This window comes from Natator depressus, chromosome 9, assembly GCF_965152275.1.
Source record: "Natator depressus isolate rNatDep1 chromosome 9, rNatDep2.hap1, whole genome shotgun sequence".
In the NCBI taxonomy this organism is placed as follows: Eukaryota; Metazoa; Chordata; order Testudines; family Cheloniidae; genus Natator; species Natator depressus.
This window is the reverse complement of record NC_134242.1, coordinates 24,629,357-24,651,455: the sequence shown is the minus strand read 5'-3', so window position 1 is coordinate 24,651,455 and position 22,099 is coordinate 24,629,357. Positions and strand designations below refer to the sequence as shown.

The 22,099-nt window shown below is 40.0% G+C and overlaps 1 protein-coding gene across 7 annotated transcripts in view; it reads right to left on the bottom strand.

The window, feature by feature from the left end:
- PLCH1 (phospholipase C eta 1) overlaps positions 1–22,099 on the bottom strand; it is a 166,474-nt gene that overhangs the window by 109,700 nt on the left and 34,675 nt on the right. The window contains exon 2 of one of the 7 annotated variants that reach the window (XM_074963722.1): positions 902–1,024. The exons of the other annotated variants lie outside the window; for them this stretch is intronic. Coding sequence (XP_074819823.1) covers positions 902–944 — 43 coding nt within the window. The 5' untranslated portion in view covers positions 945–1,024. The remainder of the gene's footprint in view (positions 1–901; positions 1,025–22,099) is intronic. 7 annotated transcript variants of the gene reach the window in all.

Genomic DNA, 22,099 nt, shown 5'->3' with positions numbered 1-22,099 from the left:
TTTTGGAATATTTCAGAATAAAAGATATTCCTGAAAAATGTTTTCTGAACTTAGAGAAACCAGTCCCTTGCCAAATTTATCCAAACACTTCCAATATTTTTAATATTTTAGTGTATTTAAATATTTTTATTTTAATGTTGATGTTGATCTATTGTAACTTTTTCTTTAAAAGCACACTACCTAAAACCATTACTAAAGACAGGCAGCATACAAAAGATATAACATATTTAATGGATAGGATCATGATTTCTTCCTCTATTTCACCATATCAATTATTTTCATCCCATTTACAGGCTTAAGCTAATTACAATTTTCCACCCACCACTTACTTTAGTTGAACAATATTAGGCATCATAAATTGCAAATTACTGAAGAAAACTGTTCAGATCTTCTTTCTTATATAATGCTCATATACTCCTTGGTAGAACATATATACTTCAACATATATTGTCTGATCAGAACTTTATACACAATTTGCCTAGATACACACTATTTGTAAGTGCTACTGGAGTAAAATAGGTGAGGTTCTTATGCAAACCTGTATATCATGGCAAAATGACTTGTAGATTAAACGGTCAGGAATGTTTATATTGGCAAGTAATTTGTATTAATTTAAAATGACACAGAAGTGCAGTTTGTCAGTCTGATGAAAGTGATAGCTCATACAAGCCCACGTTTTAACGGGGACACATACTTTTGAATGAATGAAAAAAAAAATTTTTTTCCACTCAAAATACACAGTAATATCTACCACAATTATTTCATGATATCAATGTCCAAATAAACATAAAATGCAACTTACCATTGATGAAGTATAAAATATATATGATCTTTCCTATAAACATGTCGAGAAATGTACATGATCTTTCTATAGTATTTCCAAAACCAAAAAAATCCTTACCTTTTTCTGGACTTAAATTTTTATATACTTCAAGGTCTGCCATTAAATTTATTATTGTTATGCATTATTGACAGACACAATGGAATATCTCCCTGAAGGAAAGCCTCGATTCAGTCTTCATGTCTACAGAGATAAAACATTTGGAAAGCAGTCCTTAGAACTAGATGAGAATTCTGCCAGTGCTGTCATTTGTGAGTCATAATGAGGTCTCTGTGATCCATAAGACAGAGACGGGAAAATATAAATCCATGAGATATTATACAACTTTGTTCAAAGCTGAAAAGCACAGCCTGACAGGAAAACTGGAAGCATCTGCCTTGTGTGGCTGCTATTGTGGGAATGCAGGAGCTGTGACTACTTTTGGTCTGAGACATGCATGCATAGTATAAAGATGAAGACCCTCAAGGCACTAAATGTGCATAATGCCTGTGAAGAGCAGGTCTTTAAGGGTCAAGGAAATCCTTCCCACACCTATGGTGGGTCAGAAACTGATTAGCATACTTCAGTTTAAGAATGGGTGAGTGGCGCAGCCTGAATGCTGAAGATGAATCTCACTCAAAAGTAAGTCTCAACATCTGCAGCCGAGGGAATCCATGAAGTGGACGAAGCAGTAGTCTTGTCCTTTCCCAGTTTTCATTTTAGCGATAAAGACATTTTTTAAAGGTTTCTTCATGTCATATGCACTAAAATGAATGCACCACAGAAAAGGCTGCAGTGCTTCCTTCTAACTTAGGGTCTGATCCTGCAAGGTGCTGAGCACAGGAATGTCACTCATTAGGGCCCTACCAAATTCACGGTCCATTTTGGTTAATTTCACAGTCATGGGATTTTAAAAATAATAATTTTCATTACTTCAACTATTTAAATCTGAAATTTCATGGTGAGGGGGTTGTGGTGCTGATACCCTTACTTCTGCACTGCCGCTGGCGGAAGCACTGCATTCAGAGCTGGGCAGCTGGAGAGCGGCAGCTGCTGGCCGGGTGCCCAGTTATGAAGGCAGAGCCACCGCCAGCAGCAGGGCAGAAGTAAGGATGACATGGCATGGTACTGCCATTACTTCTGCCCTGCTGCTGGCAGGGTGCTGCCTTCAGAGCTGCGCACCTGGCCAACAGCTGCCACTCTCCAGCACCCCAGCTCTGAAGGCAGCACAGAAGTAAGGGTGGCAATACCGCAATCCCCCTAAAATAACCTTGCGACACCACCCCCCCCACCCCCCCGCAACTCCCTTTTGCGTCAGGACCCCCAATTTGAGAAACGCGGGTCTGTCCTGTGAAATCTGTATAGTATAGGGTAAAAGCACACAAAAGACCAGATTTCTTGGGGGGGAGACCAGATTTCACACTCCGTTACACATTTTTCATGGCTGTGAATTTGGTAGGGCCCTACTCATCTGAGAACAACTTCAAGAATTCTGACTCCCAGTCCCCTGACCACTGAACAACACTTCCTGACTCAGGGACTTGTTAAGTAACTACAACCCATACAGGTGTTTCATAAAATGAATCAAATCCATTCAGCGAGAATAAAAGATTGTATCCACATTCTGACTGTAGCTAACACCCAGAAACATATGTACTTGGTTGTGGAAGAGGAGTGTAGATTGGTTTGCAAGGCAGAGGGGGAAGATGCTCATTCTCTCTGACCATGGTAAACACTACATCAGTCACCAGGATGGGCTTCCATTATGCTCCTTCCTGAGCACTGGGGAACACGGGAGCCATGGGAAGTGTGAGCAAGCTTGTGCAGAAAGTGGAGGATCTGTCTTTAGGGCTCTACTGAAAATAAGAGCCAAGCAGAAGACAGAATACAAGTAGATTTGATATATGTTTCAAATTCAGAGTTCACTACCTCTCAAGTGTTGATGACACACATAGCAGGGTTCCCTGCAATCAAGATATATTCATGATGGACTGCAGCATACCAGGAAACAGGCACGCAGAATACCCAGCAGGTGCAAAGACTGTAAAAGAAATCTAAAACCCACCTTTGCATTGTCATTAATAATATTCATACTTTGTGCTTCTACTAACTCTTTCAACTACATGCAACATGCTTTACAAACTAATTAACTCAAACAAACTTATGAGACAGCTAAGTAATATCATCCTCATTTTACAGATGGGGAAACTGAGGCACAGAGAAGCTATGTGATTTTCCCACCACTACAATTGCTATTGGAGCCAGAATTAGAATTCAGAGCTCCTGACTCCTAGCCCAATACTCAAAACAGCAGACAGCACTTCTACTTCATAGTAACTATGGGTACTCCGTATGTTGTACCTTTGCTGAAGCCAATGGCAGCTTCACACAAAGCAAGCTTGCAGATATTGGGCCGTATACAAACTCATCTACATTTAAACCGTTCATCTTTTCCAAGATGTTTTAGAGAAGAACTCCTGAGGGTTTTCAATGGATCACCAACTGAATATGAGAAAAGGACTTGCTCACACTTAATATATCACCCTCTCACAAGATGAAACAGCAAACAAACAACAGATGAAGAGTCTTTTATATTGACCCCCAAAACAACAATAAAAGCCTCAATCCAATATGCTGCCTTTCCCCAGCATTTCAGGAGACCTATATGGTACACAATACATGCACTGAAGTACCTGGCTATCAGTCTGCAAGAAGACTTTCATTCGATAGAAGCACCACAGTGAAGCTGTTAGTTATAATCTGAGCTGCACAGATTTACATTCCAATGTAGTGATCTGTTATACATGCAAAAAATATTAAAATAAACTGTCTCACTGAATTCCAATTTTAAATTCTTGATATAATCAGACTACTCTCAATTACATATTATTAGGTACTAATTACTGCACATGCTTTAATGATTTAGTACCCAGAAACAATCTCAGCTCCATTATAACTATAATTTTTGTTTTATTCCATAATATCATCTATACAATGCATCCTTTAACTTGACACTTCCTCTGGAAGAACGCCTGCCTGGTGATTTATTGATCCATCCCTTGATGTTTGGGCTTTAAAATATTACTTCTCTTTTCTTTTTTAAAGGCATAACGGCTTAAAAGACATGCCATTTTAAAATTTAAAGCATGGTGAATGAATTAGCAAGAACGTCACAATAAAGATATCAACATAATTCAAACTATCTATGCTAACCTACATGAGAAATGCTTGTAGCTATATTTAGCTTGAAATATCAACACAACTCAGTAGCGACGTATCAGATTTATGTCAAATCCCTAGAACTGTCATTCAGAGAGGGATCTGAAGTTGATGCATACATGAAGACAGCCTCTAGATTACAGTTAGGCTGTCTGGAAAGGGAAAAGTCAAAGGCAACAAACTCATTTTGCACCACCTGATACAGTATCCCAGTCTTACTTAAATACTAGCTGAGTCAACCTCATACTGTTCCAGTTTTCCTGCTTTCAGCTCAAACCACTATAAATAATAGTGAAAAGAACCAGCAACTTAATGGTAGGAATAGCAATGTACATGGGATCCTCTAACAGTTTTGAATGTGAAACACTGAAAACAAAATTCTGCCTTGAACATTCAATTTTGCATCAAAATATCACAATTTCAGTATAAAATGTATCAAACAGTATAATATGTTTCATATATGTTCAGGATAAGAATTTGGTAGTATAAGATTAGTTTCTACTAGCTGCGTTAAATAAATATTAATGTTCATAGTAGATAACAGTACAGCTTTCCAAGGCCAATACTGTATCCAGAAAACTGTAAAGGGGCAAATATAGTGCCCATCTATGAAAAGGGAAATAAGGACAACCTAGGGAATTACAGACCAGTCAGCTTAATTTCTGTACCTAGAAAGATAATGGAGCAAATAATTAAGCAATCAATTTGCAAACACGTAGAAGATAATAAGGTGATAAATAACAGTCAGCATGGATTTGTCAAGAATAAATCACGTCAAACCAACCTGATAGCTTTCTTTGACAGGGTAACAAGCCTTGTGGATGGGGGGAAGCGGTAGATGTGGTATATCTTGACTTAAGTAAGGCTTTTGATACTGTCTCGCATGACCTTCTCATAAACAAACTAGGGAAATGCAACCTAGATGGAGCTACTATAAGGTGGGTGCATAACCGGTTGGAAAATCATTCTCAGAGAGTAGTTAACAGTGGTTCACAGTCATGCTGGAAGGGCATAACGAGTGGGGTCCCGCAGGGATCGGTTCTGGGTCCGGTTCTGTTCAATATCTTCATAAATGATTTAGATGATGGCATAGAGAGTACACTTATAAAGTTTGTGGACGATACCAAGCTGGGTGGGGTTGCAAGTGCTTTGGAGGATAGGATTAAAATTCTAAATGATCTGGACAAATTGGAGAAGTGGTCTGAAGTAAATAGGATGAAATTAAATAAAGACAAATACAAAGTACTCCACTTAGGAAGGAACAATCAGTTGCACACATACAAAATGGGAAATGACTACCTAGGAAGGAGTACTGCGGAAAGGGATCTGGGGGTCATAGTGGATTACAAGCTAAATATGAGTCAACAGTTCTGTTGTTGCAAAAAAAGCGAACATCATTCTGGGATGTATTAGCAGGAGTATTGTAAGCAAGACACGAGAAGTAATTCTTCTGCTCTACTCTGTGCTGATTAGGCCTCAGCTGGAGTATTGTGTTCAGTTACATTTCAAGAAACATGTGGACAAATTGGAGAAAGTCCAGAGAAGAGCAACAAAAATGATTAAAAGTCTAGAAAACATGACCTATGAGGGAAGATTGAAAAAAATTGGGTTTGTTTAGTCTGGAAAAGAGAAGACTGAGAGGGACATGATAACAGTTTTCAAGTACATAAAAGGTTGTTACAAGGCAGAGGGAGAAAAATTGTTCTTCTTAACATCTGAGGATAGGACAAGAATAATGGGTTTAAATTGTAGCAAGGGCAGTGTAGGTTGGACATTAGGAAAAACTTCCTGTCAGAGTGATTAAGCACTGGAATAAATTGCCTAGGGAGGTTGTGGAATCTCCATCATCAGGGATTTTTAAGAGCAGGTTGGACAAATACCTGTCAGAGGGGGTCTAGATAATACTTAGTCCTGCCTTGAGTGCAGGGGACTGGACTAGACGACCTCTCGAGGTCCCTTCTAGTTCTATGATTCCACAAGATGCACATTTATTCAAATGCTTGCTTTGAAAATGAAATATTCTTATTTAATCCTCTCTCCCTCCACTCTTATTTGTTATTCAACTCTATCGTTCTATTATTTTAACTCTGTAAAGCATTTTGAGATACAGTCTGTAAGTAAATTGAGATGCAAAATAGCTAGGGTAGGGTCTAAGTGCTATGCCTGTCAGTATTTGCAGGGTAAGCACATAAAAACTGTATTATATTGTCGCAAATTATGGTTTTAAATATATATATATATATATATAATTTATAAATAAAATTTAACTATCTGAAAGGATTTAGAATGCAAAGAAACTAAAGATCAGTATAACAGAATACTAAAGTGCATTATACTATTTAGCCACTAGGTGGTGCTATGTGTAACATACCTTATAAAGCTAACCTCAGCCATACCTGACAGAGCATTCAAGGCTCTTACAGTGAACATATCCAGTGTAAAAAGAAAAGGAGTACTTATGGCACCTTAGAGACTAAAAAATTTATTTGCGCATAAGCTTTCGTGAGCTACAGCTCACTTCATTCAGTGCATCCAATGAAGTGAGCTGTAGCTCATGAAAGCTTATGCTCAAATAAATTTGTTAGTCTCTAAGGTGCCACAAGTACTCCTTTTCTTTTTGGGAATACAGACTAACACGGCTGCTACTCTGAAACCTGACATTATGCAAGGCACTGAATTTAGCCGTATGGAGTGGAAATCTATCCACTTCATGAAAAAACTCGTACAGATACAGACAGACATCATCTTCCTTTCCAAATGCAAACAGATGGACATCATACCAAAAGGACTGAAGGTGAAAAATCCATTACAATCTACATACCACACACACTATGCTGACAGCTTGTGCCACACACTCTCAAAAGTCCACTGAATGCATCCGATGAAGTGAGCTGTAGCTCACGAAAGCTTATGCTCAAATAAATTTGTTAGTCTCTAAGGTGCCACAGTTACTCCTTTTCTTTTTGCGAATACAGACTAACACGGCTGCTACTCTGAAACCTGTCATATCCAGTGTGTATCTCTCTGAGAAGGAAGCTCATTGGCCAGTCCATATCTGGTACAGCAGCCCTGCAACCTACTGTGTGCATGCACTGCATGATGTAAACCTTCTTAGTGAAAAAGATACCTGACACTAGAAGGCTCAGTTATCTAGCAGACAAATGCGTAATGATCCAATGACAGGATCCTGAGGCTAGAAAAATTCAACCTAGTTATAAGGCAAACAGAATAATTAACCACTGGAATAGGCTATCAGGGGATGTGGTGGATTCTCTATTATTTGATGTCTTCTGGGCTAGATGTGGCTGAACTAGAGTATATCTTTCAGAAAGCAAGTTATCAGGCTCAGGTTAGAAGATACTGGGAGAAATGCTATAGCCTGCATTGTGCAGGAAATCAGAACTGATGATCCTAATGATCCTTTCTGGCCTTAAAATCTCTGGGTGAGAAACTCACCCCTACTCCAGTCCCTATACATTGGGGAAAAATGCAGGAGTAGCTTAAAAGAATTAAAAGGGGCTCTAAACATCCTGGTTCCTGCTGAGAAAAGGCTCTTTGGCACAGGCACTGCAAAAGCCATCCTTAAGGCTGCTCACTGAGGGCTGCGTAAGTCCTGCTGTAGAGGGTATGCCAGGAGCAGGGTGGCAAGAGGGCAAAGATTTCAGGCAGCACTGCAGCCCACTAGGCAACACCAAGAGGCTGACTTAATTTAAACAGGACCCCCAGGACTATTTAAATTATGCCGAGGCCTCTCCAGCAGCCACAGCAGCCTAGGATTGGTAGCTGCAAAGGATGCTTTAGAGTCACCTTACATACCCACCCCTGGGCTGTAAATTGTCACTCTATGAAACTAAACAAATATTTCAGAAGCATAAATCCTACACCTACTTCCTGCTCTATGATCACCGAAGGCCCTGAACATACTGGAACTGGTGCAATTCTGGTGAGGTGGGTGATGGGCTGCAAGAAGCCCTTACAGGGTTTCTCCACCACAGAACTCTGTTGTGTTGCGGCTCCCTCCATCCCAGCACACAACGGGGTAGACACAGGAGGTGAGTAGGCCCAATAGGATCTACCAGCTGAGCATCTATCCATTCCCACGCAAAGGATGAGCACAGCAGTAGTGCAGACGACTGCAGAATCTGAGGCTACAGCAGCAGCTGCTGCATGACCCAATACCATTCCACAGACTGAGGGGACGTTTCCTTCCCCTCCCTAAACCTTGTGGGGTTATGATTTGCCCCTTTGTGCCTGAACAATACGAAAATACCACATTCTGTTGTATATTTAGTATAAGAAGATTAATTTTCATTGCCAAAAACTATTGCTTCTTGACAGGCAAGAATTTTAAGCACCAAAAAGACATCTTAACAGGAGTATGCATAAGAAAAAGAGAAAAAGATGGTGCACACTCTACAGCAAAGTATTCATTTACCAATAAATGAGATTGTGGCTTAATTATTAGATCTTGAAATTACAACATCACAAGAATTTTAATTTTCTGCTTCACCAGTTCGTCTCTTTCTCTGTCAAAGTAGCTGGAAACAGTTACAAAGACTAATTTTGCTAACGAGCATGGAGAGCAGATATATAGAACTTTTCTCTCCTACAATAAATAATGAAATAAGAAAACAATAATATTTTAGCACTTCATCTAAATTTAATCTAATTTTGACCTAAACTGTAATACAATCTCTTCATGAAAAATCATCTAGCAATGAATAAAATTTCATATTATCTGCATCAGAAACCTGCCATCTTTATCAGATTAAAGATTTATATTGATTTTTCTACTCTATACGTGACAAGTGAAGAGGATGTTCTTTGGAAAGATGGCAAATACAGGCAGAAGGGAATAGAGATATACACATGAACAGAACTGAACGGTCTGGTGCATTTTTGGAAACCTCTTATGCAAGAGAGATCGCAGAAGCAGTGAAATGTCCTGCCTTCATCCAGAGATATACCATTTGATATTCACAGACATCTGAAAGGTGTGCATGTGTTTGATGGCAGATGGGGAGGCAGCTAATTAATAAATTTGATATACATTGTTTATATTTATGAATTTAAAATTGCATATTTAATTGCTATCTTCCCATAAATTTGTTTACCTCAATTATAATTGGCTCTCTAAAAGGCAGATGAATGAATGAACTCTCTACATGTTTCTATAATCAGATTGTAAATTCAAGCACAAATTATTGCATTAGATCTTTGTTTTAATTCCCTCAGGTGTCTTTATAATTTGAAATTGATTAAGAATGTGAATTCTGCAATCTGTATCAGGCACCTATGGCACTGTAGCCTTAAGTTCAGGCTTGAAAAAGGCTTCAACCGAGCTCATTATATAGCACTGCCCATCAGCAAAATGAAGCCTAACAAATATGTGCTATTTTGAAAATAATTTAATAATATTTTAGTAAAGTTCTTGTGCTCTAGTAACTAGGTAAGATTTTTACTGGTAAAAAATGAAAAATAATCAGCATTTCCACAAATATAGCCTAAAGTATTGTGTTATGTTACTATTCCTTGAGTACAAAAATCCAAGACCATTGGAGCAAAAAATATTACAAGAAGTTGCACAATGGTTAGAAGAAATGGAAGAAATATATAGTATGTTTTGTCTTAAGCAATCTCTCAAGAAACTTTCCAAGACTGGCTGCTTAACAAAGGTAGGTGTTTGTCTCATAAAGATGGAGCAGAACTGTACTCATTACATTTGGGGAATCTTGGCCCAATCTTTGAGGGAGGTTGCACTGTACAAATTTAACTGTAGTTATATTTAAGTCATGCAGTCTAGTTGTAACTGTGTCGGTCCCAGGATATTAGAGAGAGAAGGTGGATGAGGAAATATCTTTAACTGAACCAACTTTTCTCTCACCAACAAAAATTGGTTCAATAAAAGATATTACCTCACCCCCTTGTCTCTAATATTTAGGTTAGGAATTTGGAGTAAATTGTGGGGCCGGGGGTGGTTGAATTGAGTGCTCCTGAAAGTGAGAGATAATAGCAAAGGCTGGAGTCATACATAATGTAGACCAGCACTGAGCAGCCCTGCTGCCTGCGGCTGGATGGGTCTGCAGTCTGGTGCTCCCTGTGTTGGGCAGAAGGATCACTGCACAGCATCAGTTAGTATTATGTTTCAAAGTTATTTGTTTAGCGCCAACAGTGCGCTGTGTGCTTTAATAAATAGGCCTGAGGACACTGCTCCTGCCTCAAGGGGCACTGGAGTCTAAGGCCCCGATTCAGAAAAGTATCCATATCAGGACTGCACTTAAGCAAATGCTTTAATGCTTTCCTGAACAAGGCCTCACCTTGACCTTAAAGAGTAGAATAATACATCTCTCATTCTCCCTTCTCACCTCTCCACGATGTTCTCTGTTCCTGCTGGCTTAGGGAGCTGAGGACTAAGCTCAGTACCTGATCTGCTCCAGGAGACATGAAAACAATGGAGTAGCAATCCAAGTCATTTCCAGTTGCTAACGCTAAACTCTTTGAACCTTCACATAAAATGATCAGTTTTCATCTGCTGGTCTGATCACATATATTAACATGAACTAACTGGCCACCTGCAAGGCTGGGGGAGGGAAGAGGGGGTTGGTTTGTTTGAAATCAGGTTTATAATATGGGCTGGTCAGCTTGACACTAGCAAGTGAAAAATCATTTATGGGCATCTCTGCTCCAGGAACTACGAGCAACTGCTTCTGTCCTAGCTCCTTTGCCTGCCCAGCAGCACCACTAGGGGTAAGCAAGAGGCAATCCATCTACCCACCACTCCCCTCCCTGCAGCAGCTGCTTCTCTTGGCAGAGAACTAGGATGCCCAGATAGCAAGGATGAAAAATCGGGACAGAGTGTGAGGGGTAATAGGCACCTGTATAAGAAAAAGCCCCAAATATTGGGACTGTCCCTATAAAATCGGGACATCTGGTCATATTACAGAGAGAACCTCTGTGTTTTCCTCCCCTGCCTCCCCCCATCCCTTTGAACAGAAACTCCACCTCTATCTGTGGAGACCTGCTCCCAACCCTGCCAGTTGTCATGGAGATGCTCTCTCCTGCACCCAACAGCCTTGGGGACCTCCCCTGTTCCCCACACACCAACAACCTGGGAGGACTCCCAAATCCTCCACCCATTCTTCTGTGCTACACACACAGTCTTCAGAGACCCCAACTTCCCTTCACAAACACACACGCAGCCTTGTGAGACCCCCAACTCCCCCCCAAACACAGGTGCACACAGTCTTGTGAGACACCTACCTTCCTCTACTCTCTCACTCTCTCTCTCACACACACACACACAGTAGACTCCTGACTCTCCCATACACAGCCATGGCTAATGATGTTCAAATATAGCAAGTAGCTTCTGACTTGAAATTTTGAGCTTTGTTTTATCCTCCTAAAGAGAGACAGAGCCAAAATTTGCCAAACAGTGTCCGAGGCCAGCAAACAAAACAATTATACATTTTATACTATAAAACCCCTGATAAAATTTTCTTGTGTTGCCTTGTGCAAGTTTCCACAGCCTAGAGACTGGAGGTACTTTCTTGGCTCATATCTGTTTAGACCGGGGGAGGGGGGTGGAGGATTAGATTCATCCAGTCCTGAAGAGAGTTATTACAAACATAACTATTTAACCTATTTTTCATATTGGAGCCAGGTTTTGTAATGGGAAGCTACTAAAACATCTGTTTTTAATTAGCTTGAGCCCAGCTGTGTCTCTAATTTGTTATTCTCTACACATACGTACTACTGTATCTCTCCTTTAGTGAAGAAAACTGACATTGTTGCTTCAGGACATGCAGAGATTCCCTGGAGTACAAGATATATCAGCAACAGCCTCCACTTCTGTGACCAGAAATTTCAGACATAAGCAGACAAGAATTTTAATATCATGCAAATGTAGTTAGTAACAGCTTTTCCTAATAAAATTAGAGAAGGATCAGAAATCCTGAAGCAACGCAGACATGTTACATGCTTGAGCGTAACATGCATGGAACGTTCAGCTACTACGTAAGCACAACTTGTTAGACCCATGTGGAAGGGATACAATTAGGTCTACTCCTGGCCTGCACAATAACATACACACATCTGCAGATACCTACAGACTTCATTATAATATGGTAATGAGATGTCTTGTGTATATGTGTACCACTGTTCTCTTCTGAAGGGACTCAAGAAATGCCAAGTTGTTTGTTCTTTAAGAATTAGTAGAGACCTACTTTTAGTTCAAGTGTGCTTTTGAAACAGGGGATCTGAGTTCTATCCCTGATGTCACCAGGATGTTCAGAGTGTATTGTAGCCAACGATGTGGAGCAAAGTAGCAATTGTGAAGTTCCTCAGTGGTCATATTGCTAATGAAATGTGAGAAAGGTATAGTCCCTATTCATTAGGAAGATATTTATACTTACAGAATGAAACATCCAAATGAGAAACAGTGCTGTAAAATGTTACTATGAAAGCAAACCAGCTAAATTACTCCAGTTAAATGCAAGGTTTCAGAGCTCTTGTTTATAAAGTTCACCCACAAAAATCACATTTTCAGATGCTTCAGTGAAACCATTTATGTTCGACAGACGGCAGAAAAAATGTCATAAAAAGGCAAAGGCAGGAGGCAAATTCTAAACTGTACATCTCCTGAGACAGTTCCAGTCCTGGAGTCTCCAAGGAGACAGATGACACTAAATTTTAAAAGAAGTTATTTGATGAGGTGACTTTTCAAACATGTTGAGTTCAGTGCACATGAAATGCAACAGTTTCTCCAGATTAGAAGTCCAGTCACGAATAATAATAATCATGGCATAATGTGAAAATTATAGACAGCCCTATACAATTGAATTAATGCATTGCACTGGGTGAGAGGGCACCAGCTAGGATAATTTGAGCAAGACTGATTTAACACGACAGCCTCCCAATAACGGTCAAATCACTATTGATACTGAGGTCTGAAAGTAGAGAGGGAGCTGACAAAAGGACAGATTAGAGACTAAAAGGAGAATTAATGACAATTATGGAAATGAAGTTTACACAAAAGGCTGAAATTTCTGAGAAGTCAGAGGAAATAATTGTCTTAAGTAAACAGCTCTAATATGATAAAAATGAAAAGCTGTTTTCAGACCTGGTGAGAGAAAATTCACTGCTTGTTAAACATATTGTGTCTTCTTTCACTTAGGCAATTACAGAATATTAGCATTCCTAAATCTAGAAGAATAGGCAAATCAGTGGTGCTCTGTGTGCCTGCCCAGTAAACAGCCAAGACTCTAGATGCCAGAACATGAAGTTCTAATGAAAAAATACTGCAGAAGAGATGCTTAAATGAGAAATATACATCTTGGTCTGCACAACACGAACACTTAGCTGACAGAAAATCACTTGGGGCCAGATCCTGATGCTCTCACTCTTACTGAGGATCACTTTACTTCATGAGTAGTCCCTTCACCGGATTTTTTTCTTAAAATTTACCATGGTGCAGTTACTCCACTGCAAGCAACAGGGGGAATCCTAGTAAAGACAGGCCACCAGATTTCTAACCACTACTGTGTTCTAACCCTGCTAGCCCAAACGCAGTCTCAGTCAAGAGATAAGAAATTCCAATTCAGCTGTTATTTGGCTATTCCCTTAGCTGTGTGCCCCATGGAAGACTCAACTTCAATATTCAATCCCAGTTTGTCCTCCTGAGGCTGGCAAGGACTGGGAGAACTCCAGAAGCAACACACTAGTTCCCTGTGGACAGGGTGTCTTGTGCCAGTTAGCAGCAGCTCCTTTGTCCAACTGCAAAGTGGCACTGACAGTCTGGACATGAGGAGTGTTTAAAAGTAGAGACAAATAGGAGGACCCATGGGGGAGAACGATGATTAACCCTGTATGGTCACAAACAAAAGCCAAATAAATTAGGCAACAGAATTTTTCTGTTTTAGGATGTCAGTTAATTACGTCTTCTACTTTAGCTGATTATCACCTTTGCAGACTAATCGCTTTAATGGCTGTTGAAGGATTAGTGGAGTTTGCGGTAATAGGCCATTCTTGAGAGTTGTCACTATCAGTAGTGTTAAAATGTTTTGTTGTTGTACTACAAAACACCAGATCAAGGTACAGGTGGAGGGTCAGGCCTTGTCCACACTGCCACTTACAGTGTTGAAACTTTCTTCACTCAGGGTGTGAAAAAACACCCCCCTGAGTGATGCAAGTTTCAGCGCTGTAACGTGGCAGTGCAGAGAGTGCTACAGAGTTGGGAGCCGCGTTCCCAGCGATGGTAGCTGTTCCCCTTGTGGAGGTGGTTTTATCCCAGCGCTGGAGCCACGACTACACAGCCACGTTAACATCGGCTGTGTAGACATACCCTCAGATTCTGCTCTCAGTTACACAGGAGAATGGTAACTTGACTGGCTTCAATGGAACTATTCCTGGTTAATACTGGTATCAGAAATCTGATACTTGCTTGGAGAGAAGTATTTTAAGAAGCCTTCTATAAAATGCTACAACAATGGTCAAACTCATTCCATGAGAGCTTCACAGAAGATACTTTTGGGCCAAATTCTGTCTCCCTAACCCACGGTGAGATGAATTTCGCCGTGCAAGCAATTCCACTGAAATTATCAGGATAATTCACACAGTAATACAGACCTCACCATGATTAAGAGTAGTAGAACTGGGCTTTCACAGGGAAAGAAGAGACTTTATTCTGATTATTTACTGTTATTAATTATTATTATTCATTTAGCATATTCTTATTGTGTATCTCAATGAATGCCAATCAAAACTCCTAACTAGTAAATACAGAGAAAATACACAAAATAATAAAGAGTACACTGAAATACTACATAATACTACAAAGAAACTGTGATTACTTAAAATATACAAACTTAAGAATTTACCTAAAAATTGCCTGAATGTCTACACTGAGCCATATGAGTAAAATCAAACCATAGCTTTACTGGGACATACTCCGCCCTGACTACCCCCTGAACAAGCCTTCTGATGCCAATGGTACCACACAGAATAAGTCCTGGCAGAATTTGCAACCGCAAGGATACTTTGTATAATCTAAAAATGTCCATGTTGATCTAAGTGTCCACCCTTCTTTGTTGCTCTTATCTTTGTGTATGGGATGCTGGTACATGTATGTGAGTGATATACAGATTTACATTTTCACACCTACTGAGATGTTCACTGTGCTTTATCTTCCGGATGTCATGAATTCAATACCAGCTAATTTAATCTTCTGAAGCCAAATGTTGATGAAATATAGCTCTTGGTAAGTTTTCCTAACATGGCATCTATTGCTCCATCTCTTTCCAGAGGTTACTTTAGTTGATTATTCTATTATAATACTTTCTAAATAGAGATGGGCCCAAACCAAAATTAATGAACCAAACACCTCTAGACTTTTGGAGATGTTTGAAATCCAGGCGCAGCTCTTATCTAATCTATGCATCCATCTGGGTATCTCTCACACATCCAACTCCACCCTATCTAACAAGAGGAGGATCCAAATCTCCTAAACCAAAACCCTAGATCTAAATAAACATGTTCCTACTAACTCTTGGGGGCTCATAATCGAGGTCTGGAACTGAATCTCACAGTTTGGACCCATCATCTCTATTTCTGAGGTTTATGATGTGGAATCAAACTAATTCTGAGGATTTTCTTTTAAGACTCACCCTCAGGTAAAACCTGGATCTGTCATTTTATAATCTAAAGAAACAGCCTTGCCGTAGTTTTGTTGCCAGGATCCCAGCATTCTGATCTGCTGTGTCCTCCTGGCTGGATCACAGTAGTTAGTTCATTATTTGCTGGTTTTTAATCTTTTTCCTAATGGGTGTGTGTAGCACATACAAAATTCTGTGTTAAGATGCTCACTGGTACTAAAATCTCAAGCATATTATTTCTATGCCTTAGCATGTGCAGAAGAGCTGACTTCAGGATTCTCCATAGACTTGCTTCTTCCTGTCTTTTTGAACTAATTTTCCCCTGCAAGGCTTAGTGTATTTTTCATTCAATCTCTAAAACTGTATTGTGTGTTAGATTAGTGCTATTTTATTTGGTCCTGGGTGCTCTACTCATTTTGCACCTTCTTTATGGCACCCATCACCTCCACCCTTCAGATATTCCGATTTTGGGGTCAAATTTTCATTCAGTCTCAGTCTGCCTCAAACTCTGCATTTGTATAGGCCAATCAGGTGGCAACCTAGCTTCCTGACTTGTAAGAAGAATGCTTTCTTGCACATACAAGTTTAGTGGCTTAGGGGGATGATTGACCCCTGGAGAACACAGATAATTTCAAGAATACTCTTATTTTTATGATGTTCTCATTCAAACCCCTCCTTGATAGTCACTTCTTCCTACCAAATCCTACCAAGAATATGCCAGCCAAGAAAAAATAGTTTCATACACCTATCTAATAAAAATCCCCTAAATCCTTGGTCCACTCCAAGACAGAACCATGCTCTGGGTCATCCACTGTATTAGGGCAAAATTCACCCACTGCTGAGGGTTCACTCCTGGCGTGCCACACACCACATGGCCCCTCAGGGATGCTTCTGAGGGAAAGAACAGAACAGGGCAATTATCAAGTGATCCATCCCCTGTTGTCCAGTCCCTGTTGGCCGTCAGAGGCTAGAGACTCCCAGAGCATGGGATTGCATCCCTGACCATCTTGGCTAATAGCCATTGATGGACCTATCCTCCATGAACTTATCTAATTCTTTTTTGAACCCTGTTATAGTTTTAGCCTTCACAACATCCCCTGCCAACGAGTTCCAGAGGTTGGCTGTGTGTTTTGTCTGTCTATTTAAATTGTAAACTTCTAGGGGCAGGGACTGTGTCTTTTATTGTGTTTTGTACAACACGAAACACACTGTCAGCACTCAGTAAATAATACATAGGAACAGTACTCTTACGGCATTTTAATTTGATGATACCTTTCTAAATTGAATTCAGTTTGCATGTTTATTTTCATTTGATTTATGAAGAGATCTGAGATTATCAGAACAAAAGAACGACCATACTGGGTCAGATCAAAGGTCCATCTAGCCCAGTATCCTGTCTTCTGACAGTGGCCAATTCCAGGTGCTTCAGAGGGAATGAACAGGACAGGTAATCATCAAGTGATCCATCCCGTCACCCATTTCCAGCTTCTGGCAAGCAGAAGCTAGGGACGATACCATCAGATGGGGTACACTGTACACAATAACTGACTAAACTTCTTACATATAAATAAGTCTGTGACATTGCACTCTATATGATTTTATGAAAATATGCTAATGAGTGTGAATATAATATAACTGGAATATGCTTCATGCAAAAGGCATCTTGTAAGGTATCATTACAAAGCTTATAATCTACTGAGTATGTTCATGCTATTTGTATAAATGTATCACTCTTGTATCTGAAACTAGAAATGTGAAATATAACTCAGAGGTCCTATTGTAATTATGCACAGTGTGGGCCCTTAATGGTGGGTTTGGAATCTTGATGGCTCCCATCAACTAGGACAATTGACTGCAGATGGCTCTGTTTACTTGTAAGTCTTCCTGTATACCTGTGTGCTGGCAAGTGGGTAATGAAGTCTTACAGTGACATGTGATCATGCCACCTGGTACTGGAATACACCTTTAACCTGGTGCTTTTCCGTTTAGAAGGAGGGGTGGGAACCCAGAGAGGGAGAAAGGATTCCCGCCTTGTGCAAAAGATATATAAGGGGGCGGAACAGAAAAAAGGAGGCTGCAGTCATGAGAAATCCCCTAGCTACCACCTGAGCTGGAACAAGAGCTGTCCCAGGGGAAAGGATTGGGCCCAGACTAGGAAGGCATCCAATCTGTGAAAAAAGCCTTATTAAAACATCTCTGAGGGTGAGATTTTATCTGTATTCAGTTTTCTTACTGTATTAGGCTTAGACTTGCATGTTTTATTTTATTTTGCTTGGTAATTTACTTTGTTCTGTCTGTTATTACTTGGAACCACTTAAACCCTACTTTTTGTATTTAAGAAAATCACTTTTTACTTATTAATTAACACAGAGTATGTATTAGTACCTGGATAGGGCAAACAGCTGTGCATATCTCTCTGTCCGTGTTATAGAGGGCGAACAATTTTTGAGTTTACCCTGAATAAGCTTTATACAGGGTAAAACGGATTTATTTGGGGTTTGGACCTCATTGGGAGCTGGGTATCTGCGTGCTGGAGACAGGACCACTTCTTAAGCTGTTTTCAGTTAAGCCTGCAGCTTGTGGGGAACGTGATTCAGACTTGGATCTATGTTTGCAGCAGGCAAGTGTGTCTGGCTCAAACCAGTCAAGGGACTGAAGTCCCAAGCTGGCAGGGAAAACAGGCTCAGAGGTAGTCTAGGCACATCAGGTGGCAGTCTCAAAGGGGTTTCTGTGACCCAGCCCGTCACCAAGTCAGAGACATAAAAAAATTAAGCACCATATTTACCCATTCTCTACTTCTTTTTCATGATTCAGTCTTCACTTCTATCATTGCACTGCAGCACTTATTTATGCATTTGGAGAAGACTGTGCTCACACATCAAAACTTCGCTCTTCCAGATTTGCTGTGATTACCTTAGGAAATGTCTTTGTAAAAACTGAATAAGTCTTTCCTACAATGTTGGTATCAATTGTAATACACAGCTGAAAAATATTATAATGTGGATGGTTGAGATGCTTTTTTACAAGAAAGTTATTAATATTCTTCAACTAGAACTAGTAGCACCTAAAGGCAAGAAAACCAACACAGGAAAAAGTGATGTTACCTTTGAATAGGCTTTTATTAAAGGGATACACAAGTTAGCAAATGTTTAATCCACACACCAAAACTAAAGCATTAACTTCAGTAAACATTGGCACTGCTCAAATGACAAAAAACAGATATGCACATAGTTATGCAAGGGATTATATAATTGTTCAGTGAATTGCAAACATTTCTTGCTTTGCTCACAGACATGGAGATCTCATGATAATTATTATCTCTAGCAAATTTGGGTCCTCCAGACCAGAAGATACTGGATTTCTAAATTAATAAGGATTTCAATAAATTAATCTGAATTGTAATTCAACCTTTAGAACAATAGTAGATATTTGCTTTCAGTCCTTTCATAAAAGTTCATAAAGTCAGGTGTATTATAACATCTACTACAAAGAAACGTGGAAAATAAATAAGAATACACAGGGCTCTCATCCTCCATCAATACAAGACAATAACTTAAATTAGTGGGAGATCATAGGGCCAGATATATACAGACCTGTGATGAAAATGGTGCTGAGTCTCATTGCCTAGCCCAGGGGAAACTGAACAATGGCTCTTTTCTTCAACAAACTTCCTCTCCACTTCAGTATTCATATAATATATTCACATGACTTATGAGACTTAGGGCTGGTCTAAACTACCACAATATAACGTATGAATAACGTAACTGAAGTTGACGTAGTCAGATCCACTTACCACTGTGGCTACGCTGTGCTGTGTCAACGGGAGAGTGTCTCCTGCAGATCTCCCTTACGCTTGGAGGTGGAGTACACAAATTGATGGGAGAGTGCTCTCCCATCGATTTAGCGTGTCTTCACCAGACCCACTAAATCGATACTCACTGCATGGATTGCAGCAGTGCCAATCTACTGGTAAGTGTAGACATGGCCTTACATAAGCCACCTCAGGCAAGCATTCACTATATCTGGGGCTAGGTGTTAGTGGGCTCTTGGGATGAAAAGGCAAAAGCTTTTCTTGACAGACACTGCTATAATAATTACACAAGTTTTGCTTTATATTCTCATCACTGCCACCATGCAAAAGGACCTTCAAGTCTTGCCGACGGCAGCCTTTTGGCTGCAAGACTTTTCATGCTTCTCTCTAATACAAAAGTATTATTTATATTTATATTTATATATATAAAGTATTTCTTTATATGAATGAATACCTTTTTTTTGCTCTTTAGATGCCTGATGTAAAACACACTGAATGATTCCCATTGACTTCAGTAGCCTTTTGATCATGCCCTATAAGAGTGAAAGCAATTGATTAACCCTTTCCCTTCTTTCCTTTATTTTGGACATTATTTCTACTCTGTATCTGTCCTAGGCTATGCCTTTATATACAGACAGAAATCCAATACATGCTTTTAAATCCTTGCATGAAAAGCAATGTGTTTAAATTATTATTATTCTGCCAAATTCTTTCATCCTTATTCAGGCCAGGTCTACACTACTAAAGATCTATATCAGTATAATTATGTTGCTCAAGGGTGTGAAAAATCCACACCCCTGAGCAACATAGTTATATCAACCTAACCCCCATATAGACAGCGATATGTCGATGGCAAAGCTTCTCCCACCAACATAGCTATCGTCTCTCCGGGACGTGGACAAGCTCTCCCTGCAGCATAGGAGCGTCTTCACTTACAAGCTACAGTGGCACAGCTGCATCAGTGCAGGATTTTAAGTGTCAACCTGCCCTCAGTCTGTTGAGAGTTTTGATAGAGCAAAGACTAAGAAATATTTTGCAGGATTTGCCTTACTTTTTATTTATTATTTAATACAGATCATCATGATAATACCTGCCTTCATTTTACAGGTGTCTTGGACTTCTGCAATATCGCCATCATTTCGGAAAGTAACACTCATAAGAACATAAAATAAAAGTAGAACTATCTTGTATTTATTTAGCACCATTCATCCTGAGCCAGCTCCTTCCCCCTGAAGCAGCAGTCACACTTCTCGCCTCCTTGCAAGTGTCTCTTGCTAGGACAAGAGCAGGTGAAGGGAGCAAGTTGCTGTTGATTCTACCACAGCTGGGCAAGAAGTTGGCTCCTGGAAGCAGCCAAAGAATCATAGTGCCAGGCCTCAGCTGGTGTATAGCAGGGTAGCCCCATTACCTTCAGTGTAGCTATACCAATTTACACCAGCTGAGGAACCAGCCCATAGACTCCAGAGGAGAAACAGACCTATAACTCACCTCCTGCCTCTCCCAGCCAGTGCAGGACTGCTCCCTACACTGTTTGGGACAGATTCCTGGTAAATGTGACAAGCAATAAAAAACTTTGCCTGCTAACAGATCTTACTAGAGAATCATAGTAAAGCAGCCCTGTAGCCCTGGATCTGCTCAAAGAAAAGGTTTTTACTGTAGACTGCACTGCAGTTCTCAGGAAGAGGCCGACTCCTTGGACTCAGGCCAGTCATACAGACTGCATTAGATTTTAATATTTATATTTATTGGAAATATTATGGGTAAATTATCCCTGCTGTAACTCCACTGTAATCAGTGCAGTTTATACCAGTGTGACTGAGTGACTGAATAGAATTTGGCCTAAAGGAGTCACAGCGGTACTGAAACTGGCCCTCTAGATGGGCTAATGTGATGGGACTTGGGCGAATTCAGGCTTCAGTCCCACCTCCTGGGATCGTGTAGTAATTTTTGTTTTCAGAAGGGGCTCGCAGTGCAATGAAGTTTGAGAACCCCTACTTTAGCCAAATTCTCACTAAGTCAAATCCTTTCCTTGGTTACAATTACCAACAACAGTAAGTGCCAGGAAATTTAGACCTCTGAACCCCATTCTATTTACACCCCAGTTGGAGCTCCATTTACTTTACATCTTATTCGTACACTGCAGGCATTGTGATTGCATGGGATACAAGTCAGGGAAGAATTTGGCCCATGGGAATTTTGGCTGTATAAGGACTCAAGGAGTTGGACTATAGTGGGATTTTTTATGTATGAAATTAAATTAAAGAGCTTATTTTAAAAACTACTATCTTGGTGTCCTCAGTTATTACAGGCCACCTGTAATGATTTTAATTAATCCAATTAGTTCATACACTGTATTAACTCATAATGCATCCTACTCAGTAGCCGAGGGTTAAAAGCTCTAAAACTAGATATAGCATTTTATATGCACAAACACTATTCAGTTCCATATATTTACAAAGAGTTTAGGCTAAAGCAAATAACATGGGTATAAAATTGCTGTGGTCACAGAATATGGACACCTGTTCCTGAGGCCTGGCTGATGCTAAAGGAGTTAAATGCAGGACAATGTTGTAAAATAGTGCACAATGAGCTCTACAGTAT